The sequence below is a fragment of the Onthophagus taurus genome, unplaced genomic scaffold (assembly GCF_036711975.1).
Source record: "Onthophagus taurus isolate NC unplaced genomic scaffold, IU_Otau_3.0 ScKx7SY_16, whole genome shotgun sequence".
NCBI lineage: Eukaryota > Metazoa > Arthropoda > Insecta > Coleoptera > Scarabaeidae > Onthophagus > Onthophagus taurus.
In genome coordinates this window covers 2,791,419-2,809,973 of record NW_027248941.1, presented here as the reverse complement: position 1 = coordinate 2,809,973, position 18,555 = coordinate 2,791,419, and the positions used below count along the sequence as shown (strand labels likewise).

General features: G+C 31.9%; 7 protein-coding genes across 11 annotated transcripts; 4 read left to right on the top strand and 3 right to left on the bottom strand.

Annotated features, from left to right (window-relative positions):
* Positions 1 to 260: 260 nt before the first annotated feature.
* Positions 261 to 1,764, bottom strand: LOC111417369 (replication factor C subunit RfC4). Its single transcript, XM_023049628.2, has 5 exons — positions 1,670 to 1,764; positions 1,498 to 1,609; positions 1,241 to 1,449; positions 673 to 1,192; positions 261 to 619 (listed from the first exon to the last, which is right to left on the bottom strand). Exons 1-5 carry the CDS (start codon positions 1,762 to 1,764, stop codon positions 509 to 511), a joined length of 1,047 nt encoding a protein of 348 aa, XP_022905396.2. The 3' UTR covers positions 261 to 508.
* Positions 1,765 to 3,154: 1,390 nt separating this feature from the next.
* On the bottom strand, positions 3,155 to 12,219 carry LOC111417360 (ubiquitin carboxyl-terminal hydrolase MINDY-3 homolog). Of its 3 annotated transcripts, XM_071201130.1 has the most exons (6): positions 4,830 to 4,932; positions 4,640 to 4,776; positions 3,854 to 4,587; positions 3,642 to 3,801; positions 3,430 to 3,588; positions 3,155 to 3,372 (listed from the first exon to the last, which is right to left on the bottom strand). In XM_071201130.1, exons 1-5 carry the CDS (start codon positions 4,927 to 4,929, stop codon positions 3,442 to 3,444), a joined length of 1,278 nt encoding a protein of 425 aa, XP_071057231.1. In that variant the 5' UTR covers positions 4,930 to 4,932; the 3' UTR covers positions 3,155 to 3,372; positions 3,430 to 3,441. The 3 variants fall into 3 exon arrangements, with proteins under 3 accessions (XP_071057231.1, XP_022905383.1, XP_071057232.1); XM_023049615.2 differs by having other exon boundaries at positions 3,155 to 3,588; XM_071201131.1 differs by lacking the exons at positions 4,640 to 4,776; positions 4,830 to 4,932 and adding an exon at positions 12,190 to 12,219 and having other exon boundaries at positions 3,155 to 3,588.
* LOC139432488 (uncharacterized) lies at positions 5,194 to 7,026 on the top strand. The gene is made up of 4 exons (XM_071201129.1): positions 5,194 to 5,892; positions 5,945 to 6,139; positions 6,188 to 6,502; positions 6,608 to 7,026. Exons 1-4 carry the CDS (start codon positions 5,425 to 5,427, stop codon positions 6,911 to 6,913), a joined length of 1,284 nt encoding a protein of 427 aa, XP_071057230.1. The 5' UTR covers positions 5,194 to 5,424; the 3' UTR covers positions 6,914 to 7,026.
* On the top strand, positions 7,053 to 11,321 carry LOC111417342 (codanin-1 like protein dlt). The gene is made up of 6 exons (XM_023049592.2): positions 7,053 to 7,240; positions 7,291 to 8,514; positions 9,121 to 9,391; positions 9,450 to 10,802; positions 10,855 to 11,111; positions 11,162 to 11,321. Exons 1-6 carry the CDS (start codon positions 7,145 to 7,147, stop codon positions 11,285 to 11,287), a joined length of 3,327 nt encoding a protein of 1,108 aa, XP_022905360.2. The 5' UTR covers positions 7,053 to 7,144; the 3' UTR covers positions 11,288 to 11,321.
* LOC111417401 (Ribosomal protein L32) lies at positions 11,619 to 12,177 on the top strand. Its single transcript, XM_023049672.2, has 3 exons — positions 11,619 to 11,711; positions 11,766 to 11,918; positions 11,974 to 12,177. Exons 1-3 carry the CDS (start codon positions 11,619 to 11,621, stop codon positions 12,130 to 12,132), a joined length of 405 nt encoding a protein of 134 aa, XP_022905440.1. The 3' UTR covers positions 12,133 to 12,177.
* LOC111417513 (vacuolar protein sorting 53) lies at positions 11,836 to 18,414 on the bottom strand. 3 transcript variants are annotated; one of them, XR_011642261.1, is made up of 5 exons: positions 18,261 to 18,414; positions 16,479 to 18,188; positions 14,782 to 15,334; positions 13,915 to 14,442; positions 12,218 to 12,291 (listed from the first exon to the last, which is right to left on the bottom strand). XR_011642261.1 is itself a non-coding variant. In XM_071201117.1 (4 exons), the coding sequence occupies exons 1-3, from the start codon at positions 18,342 to 18,344 to the stop codon at positions 14,792 to 14,794; spliced, it is 2,337 nt and encodes a 778-aa protein (XP_071057218.1). In that variant the 5' UTR covers positions 18,345 to 18,414; the 3' UTR covers positions 11,836 to 12,291; positions 14,782 to 14,791. The 3 variants fall into 3 exon arrangements, 2 of the variants coding, with proteins under 2 accessions (XP_071057218.1, XP_071057217.1); XM_071201117.1 differs by lacking the exon at positions 13,915 to 14,442 and having other exon boundaries at positions 11,836 to 12,291; XM_071201116.1 differs by lacking the exons at positions 12,218 to 12,291; positions 13,915 to 14,442 and having other exon boundaries at positions 14,746 to 15,334.
* LOC111417521 (cell cycle checkpoint control protein Rad9) lies at positions 12,575 to 13,908 on the top strand. The gene is made up of 4 exons (XM_023049831.2): positions 12,575 to 12,685; positions 12,732 to 13,238; positions 13,293 to 13,473; positions 13,526 to 13,908. The coding sequence occupies exons 1-4, from the start codon at positions 12,652 to 12,654 to the stop codon at positions 13,863 to 13,865; spliced, it is 1,062 nt and encodes a 353-aa protein (XP_022905599.1). The 5' UTR covers positions 12,575 to 12,651; the 3' UTR covers positions 13,866 to 13,908.
* Positions 18,415 to 18,555: the final 141 nt, after the last annotated feature.

Genomic DNA, 18,555 nt, shown 5'->3' with positions numbered 1-18,555 from the left:
AAAATATTGATATGAAAGGAATGGCTACCAACCTAACTTTATTATTACTCACCTAGAAGTAACCAAAAATTAACTCAACCTTGAATCAATTTTATTAATTAAGTGTTAATTAATAAAATTATAACAATTAAAATAAATCTAAATTAATAAACGTCAAAAAAAAAAATAAAACTAATACCAAAATGAAATCAGAGATGGAGCTAACTTACCTTAAAATGGTAAATAGGTTATCTTCCTTAAAATAACAAGTTTTTCTGATATTTAATTATAACCTGTATTGCAAATATTACTTAGATTTAAAAACATCCAAATTAATAAATCTAAATGGCAATTGAAACAAATCTCATAACACAATTTAGTAAAACTAAAACTAGAAATTTTTGGGGTTATGTCGCGCGTTGCAAGCTTCATTATTAATGTGGATATTTTTAAATCTGATGTTTTGAACAATATAATAACGGCGTTTATGATTGCGATGATAGCAGTGATGGACCTCTTGGTTGCAAAATTAAGTTTTCTTAAACTCTTCCGATGCTTTACACAACCTTGATAACATCCCAGACATTTGTAGCAAAGTCGTTAAGCCATCCACAATGCATTGATGGGTCAACCCAATTTCCTAAATAAGAATATTATTAACTTAACCCAAAAAAATTTATTTATTTTATTCACCTTAATAAAAGCCAACTTAATCGATTCCTCCAAATCCATATTTTTACAAACTTTAAAAACATTTTTAATGATATCTTCGGCGGCATACCCCAAATGCCACAAATGATCGATAATTTTATACGCTTTCCTAACATCACCTTCAACGCAATGCTTCAACATATCCTTAATTAAAATTGGGTGGGGCTCATCACACACTTTAAACACATTCTCGGAATTAACCGTGCCAAATCCGTTATGTGTCGATTGTAAATTATTTAAAGCTTGCCTCATATCGCCTTGCGCGGTGAATACGATCGCTTCTAACCCATCCTCGGTGTAATTCACATTCTCTTTTTGGCAGATTTGAATAACTCGGGCTAAAACTTGCGAATCAGATAAATTCGAATATCTAATAACGGCACATCTCGATTGAATCGCTTGGATTATTTTTTCGCTGTAATTACAGGCTAAAGCAAAACGGGTTGTGTTGCTGTATATTTCCATCGTTCTTCGTAAAGCTTGTTGGGCCCCTTCTGTCATGCTAAACATTATTTTTATTATTTTTTATTTAAAATAATTCAAATAGTACCTATCAACTTCATCTAAAATGATGATTTTATGCCTCCCCGGTGGTAAAGTCACTTTTTTTTGCGCAAACATCTTAACTTTGTTTCTTACGACGTCGATTCCTCGGTCGTTGGATGCGTTTAATTCTAAAACGGCGTCTTTGAAGGAGTTTCCGAGTAATATTCTAGCTAGGCATAGTATCGTTGTTGTTTTTCCAACTCCCGGGGGGCCCTAAAATAACTTATTAATTGATTGATTTAGTTTATTTTAATTTTGTACCGCTATGATGACGTTTGGGACATTTCCTTGTCGGGAGAAAATACTTAATCGGGATACAGTGTCTTCGTTTCCTACGATTTCTTGGAAAGTTTGAGGACGATACTTTTCAACCCTAATTAATTTATAATTATTTTTTGGGGTTAAAAAAAAGTGAGGTTAAAAATTTTCTTACCATGGAATATTAGTGTTTTTTGGTTTATCTTCGATGGTTTCACTTAATTTTGATGAGGAGATTCCGGGAATTTTTTCCACTTCCATAGATTCCATTATTTTGGATAAAATCGGATTAATTTTTTATTTTTCCGCCAATTTTCTTTTTGATATTTGACGTTTTAGTTTTTAGTGTAGGGATACCAACTTATTTTTTTTTAACGAATTCAATCCAAATAACGATTTAGTACCAACCTAAGCTGTTTTATTTATAAAAAAACTTTTTAATTGTTTACATTAAATGTGGAAGTTAAAAAAATATAATTTAAAATTAAAATGGACTGTCAAAATGTAATTCATTTTAACAGTTCATTATTAGAGACAGGTTAGGAAAATTAAAATAATTAAAATAAAATAATAAATTAATTATTATTTAATTAATTTTTACTATTATTAAAAATTACTAAATAATAATGATTTTTTTAAATTTAAGGATAAATTAATAATAAGATTTAACAATAAAATGAATCAATTTAGTTTAAATTAATATAATTAGAAAAATATGTTTAATTAGAAGGATTTTAGTGACATCTTTCGGTGAAACATTGTACTATATCAACATAACCTAAAAAATACTTTTATTAATAATATTAAAGAAATTAATAAGAAGCAAGGTTAAAGCTAAAATAATACGTTATTCCAAAAGGAAAAAGGGTTTAAAAGAAAAATAAGAAACTTATCGATATTATCACAATTTACAGATTCTAATGACAGTGCAAGTGTCAAACTAGAACTATAGTTCGTTTTTTTTCTATAATACTTGTCAATGTAAATTATTTAGGGTTTCTGTTGGTATTATCTAGGACCCTTATAAAATTTATGTTGTTTTCATGATTTTTAGTAACATTTTCAGTAACTAATTAGTTGAGGTTAAAATACTAATAAATTTTTAGATAAATACGATTTTCACGAAGTACATATTTGTTGTAAAAACGTGCTACAAAGTAATTAATAGTATAAAATACCTTTTCTAGATAAATAAATGGCAAATAAACACCCCACAACACTTTTTATGCACCTTTTCTTTTTGAATAACGAAAGCTCAAACGTCAATGTGACATATTTTCTTCAAAACATGATAAAACAAAACTCCCTGTTAATTTTGCCAACTTTACAATTTGACAGATATTATAGAAAAAAATGAACTATAACCATATATATACTATCTTCTTCAATTAATTCAAACTACTTTAATATTTTGTATAATTTTTGGAGTTAAAAAAAGTGATTATAAATTTTGCTCATCGTAGAATGTTTTTTGGTCTAATTTTGATGAGGAGATTCCGGGAATTTCTCCACAAATCGGATTATTTTTTCCGCCTATTCGCTTTTTGACATTTAATCGTTTTAATGAAGAGTTACCAACTTAATTTTTTTTAAGAAATTGATTTTAAATGACGTTTTAGTGCCAACTTAATTTTATTATTTATAAATAATTATTAATTAATTAATAACAAAAACGATTAATCTTTATTTTAGTTTAATTATTACAAAAAAATCAATACTAAAATGGTACAGTACTTTTTAATTGTTTAAATTAATATGTAGAAAAGTTAAAAAATAAAAATTAATAATAATCGTAATAATTCATTAATTATAATATTATTTTATTAAAGCTCCGTTTTTCTTTAATATTTTAATAAAAAAAAATCTCTAAAGCGGCTCCTAAAAATTAAAAAAATTCCTCCCAATTCTTTAACTTAATAACTGTCACTTTAATACTTTTTCGATCTTTTAGTTCAAACTGGGTGTGATATTATTCCACCACGTTATCTCTATGTTTGGCCATTTAGTCTGTAGGCACGTCAACATCGGATTCGATTCGCATATTGATCTAACGTCCGATTCGAGTAATATTGCGGAGCCCACGTGATACTTAACCTAAAAATGAAATAAATGTAATCGTTTTAACCGATTTGGTGGGCCCCCCTTACTTGACCGTCAACATTACTTATAGGTAACCCGTTATAATGTATTAATTGGAACATATCGGGCACGGACGATTCCTCCGTTGGAAAAAATTCCTCCATAAAAGCGTTTAAAAGAATAATACCTAAATTTTCCGAATCTAATTTCTTCCGCATTATATCCACGCTAAAAATGGTTTTATTAATTTATTTATTCGCTTATTTTAGTTGGTATTTACTAAGCCGAGTCACTGACGAGGTCTAATTCTTGTAAAACGGCTTGGAGACTTTCAACGTTAATGAAATTATTTCCGTCTTTATCGTAGTTTTTAAAAACGCGCCTCGCTTGTTCGCTCTTCGTTTCGGGGCTAACCAATTTGCGCTCTTCACTAAAAAGAACGGTTAAATGCGTGTCCGAGCCTAAAACCCAAATGGGGTGCACCGGGCTTTTATAAAACGAGCCCACCGTGCAATATCGTAAATGCTCCATTGAGGTTATGAATCCTATTTGACTTTGCTTATCCAATCCTTTTAATTTTAATCCGCCCACGTCCTGTTCATGATCCCAAACGTAAGTAACAGCTCTCCCCGTTATCATTAGATTTATTAAACTTTGACTTCCGTAGCCGTAAATAGCGTCGATTAAAGGATCGGTCGAGTCGCACTCTAATTTCACTTGATCTAATCCCTTAGTTGATATTACGGAATACAAAAACAATAACGCCCCGTATTGCCGTTTTAAACTATTAACGTTCTCGTGAAAGTATTTCTCCAATTCGGTTAACCCAGATAAAATTGTAATGCGTAGATGATCGTGGAACTTTTCCGGGTCCGCGTGAGCTGAGGTCGATTCGATCTCCATCGAATTCACTTTTTGGTCTAAATAGACCACGCAAAATCGATCGTGGGTGCATTGACGCAACATATCGCAAACCGCGTGCACTAAAACGTTATTTTGGAGCTCTTCTGTCATCTTAAATCAAGTAAAATTATAAAAAGTTAACTGTAAAGATTTCATGAGTTACATTATCTCGAAACGAGAAGTTTCCGTAATCTAATAATAATTTCTTTAATATGTAAGCTTGGGTCGGGGCTATTATCGAGCATGGGCCTCCCTCTAATTGTTCTAAACCGCTACGTTCGTGTTGACTAAAATAAAATCCTAAAAAGGGGATTTGTCAAACGAAAAAGTCACAAAAACATCAAATAAATCACCTTGGGACCATCGCCTAAAAATATCCTGCTTTATAACCGGCCCCCACAACAATTGGCGTATTCCGATCAAATCCTCCAAAAGAGACGCCATATCCGCCATTTCGTATTTAGTTAGGAAAAAAAACGGGCCCCAAATGCGCGATTTTATTACATACACACTTTTATAGGTTAGGTTAAGGTTTTGACATTAGTCGCGAAAAACTTTTCATTACCAACCTCAAAAAATTAAAAACTACTAAATTGAAGCGATTTTTTTCAAATTTAATTTTTATTTAATTAAAAACGATTAACAAAGAAATTAATAAAATTAACTCAATACAGATTGATTAATAATTAACTTGAGATAAATTAATTAAATTGGTAACCAAAAATTTTTGAGCAAAACAAAAATGGCGCGCCATAATAAATAGCTCAAATAGAATAAAAATTAAAAATCTCGAGAAATTTTGAGAAGATTCACAAATTTGAATCGTATTAATCAAAAAATCAATCTTTATAACAATAAAAAGTGATTTCGAAAAGTTTAATTCGAAACTAATTAAATCAACGACATAACCTCACTTTTCTTCAATAAAAAAACTCAATTTTAATCGAAATGGATAAAGACGTGGAGTGGAGACCACCGGGAACGCCGTGTCTACCACGATACCCAACCGAATTCAAAAAAACCGTCGTATTATACGCCGAAAAATTTAGCAACCGAGAAGCCGAACGAACCTTCGGAATCGCCGAATCGAATATAAGGCGTTGGAAGAAACTTAAATCGATTTTGTTTTCGGACGGATTCGCCTCAGACACCTCGGAGAGCAATTCACTTAAAAAAAGGGGGCCGAAAAGTGTCACTTCGAGCTTCGAGGATTCATTGGGAGCCCCCGATATCGACCATTTCAATCAAATAAGCGAACCCAAAAAGGAAGAAAAAGATTCCGACGATGAGGAGGTTTGCTTACGATGGAACAGCCACCATGATAATATGAAAAACATGTTTCCGATGTTGCTAAAAAAGGAGCAATTCGTCGATGTGACTTTGTCATCGGGGAAAAAAACTTTAAAGTGCCATAAGGTAAAATAAAAGGGGTTAATGAGGATTAAATCTGATTTAATTTTTTTGTTAGTTAATTTTATCATCGTGTAGTGCGTATTTTGAAAATATGCTTTCTGATGTGCCCCCAAACCAGCACGTCATCATCTTTCTGAATACAATCCCGTTTTGGTTGTTGCAAATTTTAGTCGATTTCATGTACACCGGCGAGGTACATATCGATCAAAGCAAATTACAGGAATTATTAACCGTTGCTGAAACCTTACAAGTAAGTTAATACAACGATTTTAAGGATGATATTGATTGTTTTGGTTAGATTAAAGGACTCGCAGGGAAATCCAACAAAAAGCAATCCGATAATGTTAAGAATAAACAGGAAAATGCGACCAAATCGATTAATATTGATCAACGAAGATCGTTGGTGATTCCGCAACAATCAAAAATGGACGTTAAACCGATAATAAATAAAGAAGTACAAGAAAAACAACAAAACGTTAAAAAGAAATTAATTAAGCCGCTATTAGATGATTCCATGCCCCTTTTAAAGCCGAATTATGCAGAAGATGAAATTAAAAAGGATTTGATGGGGAAGAAAAGTGTTAAAAAGAGAAAATCGTGTGATCAAGAATCGGTAAGATATTTATGTCAATGTCAAAATTAATTTAAAAAAAAAATTAGGTTGGTAATTAATTGACGTAAACGTCAAAAAATAAAAAACATAACCCCAAATTTTTAGGCACCCCCTATTTTGTATCGGAAAGGGACTAAATCGAGACCGCAAGTTAAAGTACCAAGATATTATCACAACGAAGATTACGACCACGACGATTTAAAACCATTACGAGCTCGGCATCTCAATCCCAACGAAATTGAAACTAAAAAAGAGAAAAAAGAAAATGATGATGATAAAAGTGACTCTGAAAAAACGTTTACTTTAGAAAGTTGTTTAGAAGATAGTGAGGTTAAAATAAAAACGGAAATATTTGAGGAGGATGATGAAACGAAGGTGATTTTCACGGAAATTCCTTCCGATAAAACGTAGTTAATAAAACACAAAAAAAATCGGCTGTGACAAATTTTTTTGTCGTTATACTCCTTTGTTTTAATATTTAAGTGCGTTTTTTTTTAATAAAAATAAATAAATAATAAAATCCATTTTCTAATTTTAAATTCATTAAGTGTGTTGTGATGACGCATACATTTTAAGATGTCTATGAACAACATAACCAAATAACACAATTTCGTTTTATTTTCCAATTTTAATTAAAAGTTAATGTTAAAAATGTCTCTAAACGTGTTATTGGGTTACATTAACCGCGAAATAAGCGAGGATGAGTTAATAACTTGGTTAAATTCTGCAGAAAACTCGGTAAGTAAACATAACCTCACTTTTAACGTGTCAACAAAAAATTTTTTTAGGTTAGATTTATCAAAAATGTTTCGTGTAACCCCCACGATTTTTTAGCTTATTTCATAAATTTCCTCCACGATTCTCCATTAATAAGCGCCGAAAATTTATTATTAACAACCCCCGATAACAAAATCAAAAAGAATTTTAATACAAGCTTCACGACAAGCACACCGATTAATAAAACCCCCAATTTAAACGCAACTTGGCCGAGGAAAAGCAACGAGTTCAAATCGAAGAGGAGTTTAAATTTTTACCAAAAAGACCATACTTTGTGTTTGGGGGATTTCGTCTCCAACATAAAAACCGTTAACAAACAAAACAAAAGGAGAATTAAACCAACTTTCCTTAATAAAAGTGAGGTTAACTCCAACGAAAAAGAAAACGTAAACATTAAAAACCTCGAAGAGCCAAATTTATTTAAAGGAATCGATTGCGAGAACGTCGAGGAGAGTCGCACCAAAATAATCGGGGATTTAAACGAGCTCCAAAAAAATCATTTAAAATTAGACAACTTAAATTTCAACATAATCAAAAAAGAGGAATTAATCCCGAAGTTAAAAAATTCCACGTTCACCTCACAAATCGATTTGATTGTGAAACTTTACGTCTATTTAATCAAGAATAATTCCGCACTAAACGTTCTATCGGAGTTATATTTCTTGATATCTTTATTAACCTCAAAATCTCAACTCTACGATGAATCAAATTCGAAATCCGTCGATGAGAACTCGATAAAATCGCTTTTTAAATCGATTCATAACCAAATTTATTTCTCCTTGGAATCTTTGAGTCAACTAAAAGATTATTTGAAGATTTTCGATAAAACCACGCTAAATTTGATATTGAATAACCCGAGAATCTCCGATTTTTATCAAGATAAGTATTTTAATCTCGAAATATTCATCAAATCATTAATTAACGAGAAAAATAAGGAAACGTTAAGTACCCCACAAAAAAGTGAGGTTAGAAATGTGAATTTCACCACCGAAACCGACAATAAAGACAATTTCATCAATTTAACATCTTTTCACGCGTTCCGGAAACAACGAGATTCCTTTTATGACTTATTAAACGTTTGGGAGGATAAATTGAAGAAGTCGAAAAACACGGAGTATATTTTCCAACAAAAAATTAAAAATTTATTGGGGTTATGTACCGATCCCGTTAATTTGAGGCAATTAGCAAAGTTATTTAAATCACAGTTATTATTGATGTGTAATAAGGAAATTGAGGTAATAATTTAATTAATTATTTGATGAAGAAATTAATTTGTCCATGACTACCTTTATTATATACCTTATAAATGAGTTTTCTAAAACGAAAGGGTAGTCATTTTTCACAGAGTGAATAATAGCGGTGAATAATCATTTGAATAAACACAACGTTTTGTAAAATTGACGTTTAATTTTGACAAATTGTTGTGAAGTTAGTTACAGTTGGTAACATTACGTGATTGTTGGTAACAGGACGACGAACAAATAGATAAACAAAAATAACACATTTCCTAGCACAGGCCGTTTTCGAAGACATCGGCCGCCCCCGAGAACACGAAATCTTCATACTTAAAATTTCAAAAAAAAATAATGCGCAATTTTCGTAAAAAGAAAGATGACGTTTCATAAAATTGGCATTTAATTTTGACAAATCGTTGTGAAGTTGGTTACAGTTGGTAACATTGAATTTGTGTCACATTGACGTTTTTTTCGAATTTTTTCAATAATTTATTTAAAAAAGTATGTTATTTTTGATTTAGAAAACTCATTTGTAAGGTATATATTACAAGATAGTTGTGGACAAATTAATTAATTAATTGATAAAGAAAATAATAACTTTTTAAGGTCGATTTGGTGCAAAACGAAGAAGAAATCTTTAAACACTTCCCCGGAGTCGATTCATCAAAATTAAATAAGTTACGGATGAGATTGTCGTCGAGGAATCATTCCGATTTTGAGTCAAAACCCGATTTTTATGGTTATGAAGAATTTTTTAAGGGGTTTATTTTAAATTGTGCGAATCCCTCCTTTTTGGAGCACCTAAAAGATGTGATTTTGAACCATATCTTGATTGAAAATGATTATGTATTTACTGGATATGATTTAATACATAGAGGTAACACAAAATTAGGTTATGTTTGTTAACGTCAAATAATACCAACTTAAATTTTTAGAAAACGTTCTAAAAACGCAAGCCATTGACAGTTTGTACAAAAAACTGTCGGAATTATTAATTTTGGCGAAATTTTTAGGTTATGTTGAGTCTTTACCCTACCAAGAAAGCTCGAAAAGCATTCCGAATAAAGTTTTATTGAACCAGATTAAAACGCGAACTTTTTTTCGCCCAATTTTGGACTTAAATGACTTAATAATTGGAGCTATAAACAAGAAAAGAATTGCTTTTACAATTCCTTGGATTGTAATCTATTTATCGATGTTCGATTACGTATCGCTGCGTTTACCGAGTTACCAAAAACCGATTAAAACTTTATTCGAGATTAATCAAGGGGTGCAACCCCAAAATTATGGGAGCTTACTTGTTATTGTCTCATTAAATTGGTTGTTTGGGTTACCCCATTTCCCAAAGAATGAAAAATTGAGCCGTAAAGAAAAAATTTTCGACGAAGATGATAAATCGGAGGATTATTTTAAAAAAATTTTAAACGGAAATCCCCAAAACGGGTTTCCTATCGACGAATTAAATTTAATAAGTGAAAATTGTTTGTATTTGTGCGTCCCCGCTTTAGAGGTGTTTAAAAATGTTTTATCAACCAATAATAACCCAAAAAATTGTTACGTTTCTAAGCACATAACCCCGCTAACAAAAAAAGAACCCGAAAAATCAATCGAGGAGATCCAAAAACAACTCGAAGAGGCCTTTTTAAACTCGCAACCCGAAACGGTCCGAAAACTAATCGAATTCGCTACGGAAAAGGTGACCTCAAGTTGCATTCAACACCTAACCTCAAAAATAATCGAAATTCGTAAAGACATTGTTAAATCCCACCTAATTAAGCCCGACAAATCAATAAATGATCTCCTCAATGAGATTAAATCGAAATGTTTTGAGATATCCGAGAAAATAATCCAAGAAAAAATCGATTTATCAATAAAAGGGTTAAGTTCGATCGATGAGTTACCCGTTGTTGTGGAAAAATGCGTTACGATATCAAAAAAAATTTGCCGGGAGAAAATAAAAACGTGGATTGAGGTTAGTTTGAGCTCCAAAGATGTTGAAAAGGCGATTAATCAAGAAGAAAGGAGAATCAAAACCCCGAATAATAAAATCAGTTCGAATTTAACAAGGACATTGGATAATCATCATGAAGATAGTTTAAGCGGAGTCGAAATGTTAAACGAAATCAAAGAATTAATGCTTAATTTAATTGAAAATCAACAAAATGATTTTAAAAAAATAATTCATGTTTTAGATGAGGCTCAAGTTACGATTGAACATCGATGTGATGTTAATGATAATGTTGTTTTCACGATATATAAATTAATCGTTGAGTTATCCATGGTTTTAGGTACTTTAACATTTAAAAATTTGTTAATTTAATAATTAATTGCTGTTTTTAGTTGTTTTTAACCCACATCTTGCCGAATTAACACTAAAAACTTTAAAAAAATTTTGGAGCGACTCAAAACCACCAAACGAAACTTTCAAACAAATCGTATCAATACGAAACATCCATATGTTGTCCAAATCAGGGGATAAAAAGCATTCTTGGGACGTTTTCATTAAGTTATTAACGATGATCGTTGAAAATCGACTCATTTTAAAAGAAGATTTTGAGGCGCAATGTTTAAGCGTTTTTAAACAAAATTGGGACGATGTAAGTATTTAATTAATAATAAAAAAATTAGTAAAAATTAATTTTTCTAGGTGACATTAAAAGAAATTTGCGCCGGATACCAACAATTAATTAAAAATTTACATGCTAAAAATATATTTTTAAGTGAATTGTTAACGTTTTTATCCACGTTTTGTTACGATTTAAATAATTTTTAATTAATAAAGTAAAATTTTATCTAAAACATAATCGTTTAATATAGGCAATCCAAATAACCGCGTAAAACAAAAATTAGGTTGGTAACCCTGTTAGTAACAAACGCACACCCTCTAACTTCACGCCATTGTACGCGCTGGTCGTTTCGGATCTTTCCGAAAAGATTTTTCAGTTAAAATCTACCCCATCGGTGAGTTAATTATTTAAAAATAATCAATTTTTAATCCTAAATGCTTTAATAAGCCTTTACGCGCGCATATTTCGTGTTTTTTAATATATCAATAAAAATCAACATAACCTCACTTTGACGTTTCAATCTTTTTTAGATAAATAATGGCAATTCGCCCGGTTTATAGGCCTAAATTGGTCAAAAAGAGGACAAAGAAATTCATCAGGCATCAATCTGATCGCTATGGGAAGTTGAAGGTAAATTAATTCAAATTTTTTTTGAGGTTATGTTTTAAATAATGTTTTTTATAGCGTAATTGGAGGAAACCAAAGGGTATCGATAACCGAGTACGTAGGAGGTTTAAGGGACAATATTTAATGCCCAATATCGGTTATGGAACTTGGGAGAAATCGCGTCATATGCTTCCGACTGGTTTCCGTAAAGTTTTGGTCCATAACGTTAAGGTAAATTATTAATCATTTGTGTATTATTTTGATTTGAATTGATAATTTTTTGCAGGAATTAGAAGTATTGATGATGCAAAATCGAACTTATTGCGCGGAAATTGCTCACGGAGTCTCGGCTAAGAAACGTAAAGACATCGTCGAAAGAGCTAAACAACTTTCTATCAGATTGACGAACGGAAACGCGCGTTTGCGTAGCCAAGAAAACGAATAATTTGTTTAGACTCGTTAAAAAATTAAATAAAAAATTTATAAACAATTTTTCGCCTACCTTTATAACCTCCATGCTCTGAGTGATTTAGTTGCTGCAAGTCCATCCTCCAAGAATCACTTCGACGCTGTAGTTTAGTTACTTTTGAAGTTATTTCCGCTTCTATTAACGAAAAAATAAAGGAATTAACACTGATTTTAAGTTAATTAAATTTGTTTACGCTTTACTTTATAAAAATAAAAAACGCTTTGCTTTTGTTGCTAAATAAAAGATGTCGCTAATAGAAGAAAAGTACTGAATTATTATTATTTTTTAATCAAATATTACAATTTTATTTAATTTTAATAGTTAATTTCATTTAAAAATCAATTTGTTCTAATAATTCATCAAAAATTAATTTAAATTTAATTAAAAGTAAAACAAAATTAGTTTCACCCCATTCATATAGATGGCGCTTTACGAAATCTCAACATAACCTAATTTTGAGGTTATCTCAATAACAACAAATTTATTTGTATAAAAATGAATTGTGTTATACCCGGAGCTAACTTAAAGAGTAATTAATAAATTAATCCTAATTTGTGTTAACCCCTTTTTTTTAGTACTCAACAAGGTGTGCCAAACCCTATCAAAAATAGGAGATTATTTATATATTGAAACAAGAGCTGATTCCCTACAAATATCAACGGTTAACAACGGGAAAACAGCTTTCGCCAAATTCATTTTTAACGCAACCTTTTTCACTGATTTAAACCTAACATCGATATCCAATGAATCAATTTCGTGCAAAATCCCCATGAAATCCAACGTGTTTAAATCGAAAGGGCCTAAAGATAAAAAAGTGGAATGTTGTAAGCTCGAATTAAACGAAGAATCGATTTTGGTAGTAACGATAATGTATAGTCACGATTTAAGCGTTCGGCACGAAATTAATCTCGTCGAAAAGGAATTAATCAACGTCGATTATAACCCGGAAAAACTATCAAAGAAAATTAGTTTTGGAAAAGTTGTTTTACAAAGAATTTTGAATAATTTTCAAAGTCGTGATGAAGATATGAGCATGGAATTTAAACCCAATAAATGTATTGTAAGAAACTACGATTCATCAAGTGAGCTAAACAAAATTAATTATAATTAAGGTTATGTTTAATTATTATTTTAAGATAACGAAATAACTCACGATTTGAGATCACAAATCTTTTTAAAACCCGCCGATTTCGACGAATACAAAATTGGGGATGAAACGACAACGATTACGATTGGTTTTAGATCGTTTCGAGCAGCGGCTAATTTCTGCGAAAATTTCAGCTTAAACGGAATTTTAAATTTCGATTGTGGTGGAAAGTAATATCGATCATTATTTATTTAAACCTGTTTAAAATAAATTTAATTGTAGACCGGTGATTTTCTCGATTCAAGATTTAGCGTTCGAAGGGAACTTTATTTTCGCTTCGGCTGGGTTCGCATCGGAAAACCTAAGTCGAAATGGGTCATCGCAAGAAACAGATGAATTAAAATTAAATAATCAAAACATTAATTTAAATAGTCCAACAATTTTAGAAAATTTCGAGATGGATTTCGAGGAAAATGAAATGGAAGTTGAGGTTATGTCAAATAAATCAGAATCGCCTCGAACGAAGCTGATTAAATTGGTTTTCGGTAGATGTTTTGAAAGCGAATTTGATGATAATAAGGGTTTAGGTAGGAAGATTTTGTCGGATACTGATAGTGATTAAATAATTTTTAATGTTGTATTTAAAATAAATTTATTAAATTATTTCTTACCTTATTTCTTTTTTAACAACTTCATCGATATTCGATTTGGGAACTTTTTGGGTAAACTCAAAAATCATTTAGGTTGATTTAAAAAAAGTGAGGTTAGAATTAAGTTTTTCTCGATTTTAACTAATTAGTACTAACTAGAACGTCTTTTTAACTTCAGGTGGGAAATTTATGATACAATCGTCGCCTTCGAGGAAATTTCCCTCGTAATTTTCCATTATTTTAAGGAAAAAAACGGATTTTTCAGGTTGAATTGACGTTCAAATTTGTTTGTATGATTAATTCGTGTGGTGACGTATAGATGGCGCTGACGTTTGTGTGTTTGAGTTAATTGTTGGTTTATACGTATATAATTTATTTAATTATTCGAAGAAACCCGAAAATTTATGTTATTACAACAAATTATGTTGATATGAAAGAAAAAAGAGATTTTTTCCAGGTAATTAACGTTTATAAATAAAAATTTGTTGACAATTAGTTTGTGTAGTGGCGTATAGATGGAGTGAGTTGTCGTTTATAAATTAAATTTTCCTTAAAGAAAATGTATTTAAATCATTAAAATAATCACGAAAATTTATGTTGTCTCAATAAATGTAGTTGATTTTAAAGGAAAAGGGGATTATTCGGGTTTATAACAAAAACTGTAGATAATAAGTTTGTGTAGTGACGCATAGATGGAGGTAGTTGTTAATTTTTAGGTTATACGAAAATAATTTATTTAAATTATTAAAACAACTCCGAAAATTAATCAAAAAGAAGTTATTTCACTAAAGTATGAAATAAAAATGTATTTTTTAGGATCTTGGAAAATTTTGAGGTTATGTCGATCATAAATAGTAATTAAAATAAATTTATTAAATTATTCCTTACCTTATTCTAATTAATCATTTTCTTTCTCAACGTTCGGTTTATGCGTTCTTAACATTTCAACTAAAACCGTTTGTTCCTGCCGCTTAACGTTTTTCATATCTAAAATCTTATAAAATTCGCCTTGCTGGCAATCGGGTAACAATTTCATGTATTGCTCCACGAAGGCTTTCGCGGAATCGATCGGGGTCATCACAACCTTTAAAATCATCTCGGCCTTCGTCATCCCTTTATTAACGACTTTAGTGTAGGACGCCGGAGCTTGCCGATCAATTTGTGACGAAATCGTAGGCAAATTTAAGAGGATCGTTTTCAACATGTGGGTGTCCAACAATAATTGCTCGGCCCCCTCGGTGTTTATGGGCTTACATTTATAAATCGACCGGATAAATTTTGGGATAAAAGCGTTGGCGAATTTTACGCAAAATTGGGTGTAATATTTCCGGGAGTTTGAGAGGTTATCTCGGATCGTGGGGATTGTGTTTTTGAAGTGAGTGGTTAAAGCGGTTATATAAGAACTTTGGTCACCTACCGAGTCGATGTTTTGCCATTGGATCTAAAAAAAAATAAAAATTATTATTTGTATGTATGTATGTATGTATGGTACGGGGAGTGCTTATTCTATACTCGGCAGTTAGGCCACAATGGGCCCCTTGTACTGTGTTTTATTTAATTATCGTACCCGACGTCATCTTTGCAAGTATGCAACCAATATCACAGTATTGGTATACGCAAATCACGTATCGCAATATCAATACTGTGATATTGGTTGCATATTTGCAATGATGACGTAGGGTACGATAAATAATTAACATACTGTACATCCTCCTCTAAGAGGTTTGAGAAGTTATACAAGCGTATCTCGATTATTGGCTAATTTTGCTTCCTGACCGATGCCCCTTCACCGGGCGTGCTGTGCATAGGTTCCAGTGCGGGTTCGCCCCTGTCAGATGCCGCTCAAGGATACCACACCCTCGCGGCCCCCCTCGAACCAAGGTGGAGCAGAGCTCATCAACCCTTGGTCCCCCGGTACGACCCCACGAGGGCACCCTCTAGAGCGCTAACGCACATTCAGCCGTTGAGTAAATATACTGTATAAGGTTATCCAACACCCTATGAACGCTGTTGTTATGAACGTATCCCCCGGAAAAGACCCTGCTGTGACGTCATTGGAAGAATTGACATTTCTATGTAGAAGCAATACACAAAAATATATTTCCATAGAAACCAGAGCGTACCTACTTACTTTGTCCATGTCAGTTTGATTTGAAGATTTTGATTTCGTAAAAAAATATGACATTTCATAAAATTGACATTTAATTTTGACAAATTGTTGTGAAGTTGGATACAGTTGGCAACATTGAATTTGTGTCACAATTGACGTTTAAACTTTCTTCAAAAATGTATTTAAAGAAATAAATTTATGGAATCGATTTCAACAGTAGTCGTGGACAAAGTGTAGTATTCCACTCACATATAATTCTCATTATATGCTGGTATAATAATATACTATTTTCCTCGAATGACGTCACGTATTCTACCTCACCCTGTTAACGTCAATTTGTTCGAATTGGATAACCTTATGCTTAATTGGACGGGTGAGCAGCTTGGTGAAAATATTTAAACCGGTACTCGAACCCAGAACGTCTGCGTGTCAACCCAAATAATTATTTTTGTATTAATTGAATTAATTTAATCACCTTAGTCATTGCGATTAAAGCTGGTTCGCAAGCATTCTCTAAATCCTGCACTAATAATTGAATACAATTCGAGATAACCCCATGGAAATGATCTTGTTCTTGACTCAAATCGATTTGGTCCACCAAATTCGCATCAATTTTTTCCTTTAATTTATCGCTTAATTGTTGAGTTGTCTCCTGGCAATACTCGGCCGTCGTTAAAACACTACAAATCCTCATCCGCTCATCTTTCGTAAATCGAACACTTTCACCTTCCTTTAATAGCGATTGAAAATTCTGAATTAACCCGGAAGTCGAGATTTTTTGCAAATCCCGCGTAATCATCGATTGGACGCTTGTCCCCAAAGAAGAGCTTTGCTCGAGTTTCGGTAAGTTATTTTGTAACAACTTTGTGGAATACTCGCGAAGATATTTTTGGAAAGTCCTAGTTAAATCCAACATCGATTGGGACGTATCTAATTGGGTGCATTGAATCATGCTTTTCTTATAAAACACGAATAAATCGGCACAACTTGGTAAAACAATCGCGTTTGAGGTTAAATGCTCCGAATTTGATTGGAATTTCTCGTCTTGTTGGAATCGCTCAATCAAATCGGACAAATTCGAATCAATCGAATCAATATAAATCTTTAAATGAGGAATAAAACACTTTCCTATCAACAAATGAAACGGAGATTTCACATTTTTCTCTTTCTCCTCGTTAATCGTAATCCCCATAAATTTCTTCGATAATAAACTTTCAAAATTCGTCGTTTTTTGGATTGCATACAACAATAATTTAACATCGATTTCATGTTTTCGTTTCACCATCAACTTAGATAACTCATCTCGAGTGTCGTAACAAAATTGGACCGCAATTCTTTCGGAAACTTCCCAATTCGTTGGAAACATATTCCCTAATTTTTCCTCGAACTCTAATAAATGACGTTTTAACCAAGCGTATCGTTTGTCGATTTTATCCAACCACGCAGTATCTTCGGTTTCTTGAAATAAATGATTGTATTCTTGGAGTTGTAAATTAACGAACCATTTTAATAAATCCTTTTTAACTCTAGGCTCTAAAATTGAAACCACTAAACAAGCCTGCGATAATTGTTTATTCGGTAAATTAATTTTAACGCTTCCCCCGAAGGCTTCTTTAAAATCGTGAGTTATCTGCTCCGCTAATTCAACGTGAATTTGTTTGACTTGATCGCTTAAATTTTTTATTTGAGGGATATCCGAGTAAGCTTCAAAATGGGTCATAACCTCACTTATTGCTTGTAACGGCAAAGCTATTTCGCCGTATAATCGCTTTTCTTGCAGACTTTTTAAGGTATCAACACCCCCAACTAACATGTGTAAATGATTCAAAGTGGTTATCGCTAAAGTTAAGTTCCTTTTCGCGCAATCTAATTGTTTTATATCCCTGGTTATTTCCCGCACCATCTCCTCCGATTTCTCCGCATGCTCCTTGATGTCTTTAATATGCACAAATAATTGTTTAATCACTTTTTGGGCCTCATCCAATGCTTGCCTTCCATCTGAACTTGCGGTTGTTTGACCCCGCACAACTGTACTTATTTCATTATCGATGGTTTGGATTTTATTTTCCATTTTAATAACAACCTCATCAATATTCGACAACGATTGTTCCGTGGGGAATAACGAGTTTATGTAATCGATTGTGTTAAAATCGGGTTGATCCAAAGGATCTTTACTGGGTAAAACCTAAAATTATTTAGGTTGATTAAAAAAAGTGAGGTTAGGATTAAGTTTTCTTCGATTGTAACTAATTAGTACCTGCTCGATCGCTTTCTGAACCTCAGGTGGAAAATTTATGATGAAATCGTCGTCTTCGAGGAAATCTTCCTCGTAATTTTCCATTTTTTTAAGGAAAAAGAAATTTTTTTCGGGTTTTTTGACGTTTATGACAATTTGTTTATATGATTAATTCGTGAGGTGACGTATAGATGGAGCGAGTTGTTTTAGTTAATTTTAATTTTTTTGAAGAAAATTTATTTAAATTGAAATAAATCCAAAAATTCATAAAAAAGTGGTTATTTCAATTAAATATAACAAATTATTAACTTTTTAT

Coding starts and splice junctions, on each gene's coding strand:
- LOC111417401 (XM_023049672.2), top strand. CDS start 11,619: ATGGCAATTCGCCCGGTTTATAGGCCTAAATTGGTCAAAAAGAGGACA. Junction 11,712..11,765: donor ATCGCTATGGGAAGTTGAAG/GTAAATTAATTC, acceptor TGTTTTTTATAG/CGTAATTGGAGGAAACCAAA. Junction 11,919..11,973: donor TTTTGGTCCATAACGTTAAG/GTAAATTATTAA, acceptor AATTTTTTGCAG/GAATTAGAAGTATTGATGAT.
- LOC111417360 (XM_023049615.2), bottom strand. CDS start 4,929: ATGGCGGATATGGCGTCTCTTTTGGAGGATTTGATCGGAATACGCCAA. Junction 4,777..4,829: donor TTTTAGGCGATGGTCCCAAG/GTGATTTATTTG, acceptor TCCCCTTTTTAG/GATTTTATTTTAGTCAACAC. Junction 4,588..4,639: donor ACTTCTCGTTTCGAGATAAT/GTAACTCATGAA, acceptor ACTTGATTTAAG/ATGACAGAAGAGCTCCAAAA.
- LOC111417342 (XM_023049592.2), top strand. CDS start 7,145: ATGTTAAAAATGTCTCTAAACGTGTTATTGGGTTACATTAACCGCGAA. Junction 10,803..10,854: donor TGAGTTATCCATGGTTTTAG/GTACTTTAACAT, acceptor TGCTGTTTTTAG/TTGTTTTTAACCCACATCTT. Junction 11,112..11,161: donor TTAAACAAAATTGGGACGAT/GTAAGTATTTAA, acceptor TAATTTTTCTAG/GTGACATTAAAAGAAATTTG.
- LOC111417513 (XM_071201117.1), bottom strand. CDS start 18,344: ATGGAAAATTACGAGGAAGATTTCCTCGAAGACGACGATTTCATCATA. Junction 18,189..18,260: donor TTCAGAAAGCGATCGAGCAG/GTACTAATTAGT, acceptor AAATAATTTTAG/GTTTTACCCAGTAAAGATCC. Junction 15,335..16,478: donor CTTTAATCGCAATGACTAAG/GTGATTAAATTA, acceptor ATTTTTTTTTAG/ATCCAATGGCAAAACATCGA.
- LOC139432488 (XM_071201129.1), top strand. CDS start 5,425: ATGGATAAAGACGTGGAGTGGAGACCACCGGGAACGCCGTGTCTACCA. Junction 5,893..5,944: donor AAACTTTAAAGTGCCATAAG/GTAAAATAAAAG, acceptor TTTTTTTGTTAG/TTAATTTTATCATCGTGTAG. Junction 6,503..6,607: donor AATCGTGTGATCAAGAATCG/GTAAGATATTTA, acceptor CCAAATTTTTAG/GCACCCCCTATTTTGTATCG.
- LOC111417369 (XM_023049628.2), bottom strand. CDS start 1,764: ATGGAATCTATGGAAGTGGAAAAAATTCCCGGAATCTCCTCATCAAAA. Junction 1,610..1,669: donor AAAAACACTAATATTCCATG/GTAAGAAAATTT, acceptor TAAATTAATTAG/GGTTGAAAAGTATCGTCCTC. Junction 620..672: donor TTAAGTTGGCTTTTATTAAG/GTGAATAAAATA, acceptor ATTCTTATTTAG/GAAATTGGGTTGACCCATCA.
- LOC111417521 (XM_023049831.2), top strand. CDS start 12,652: ATGAATTGTGTTATACCCGGAGCTAACTTAAAGA. Junction 13,239..13,292: donor AAGAAACTACGATTCATCAA/GTGAGCTAAACA, acceptor TATTATTTTAAG/ATAACGAAATAACTCACGAT. Junction 13,474..13,525: donor AATTTCGATTGTGGTGGAAA/GTAATATCGATC, acceptor ATTTAATTGTAG/ACCGGTGATTTTCTCGATTC.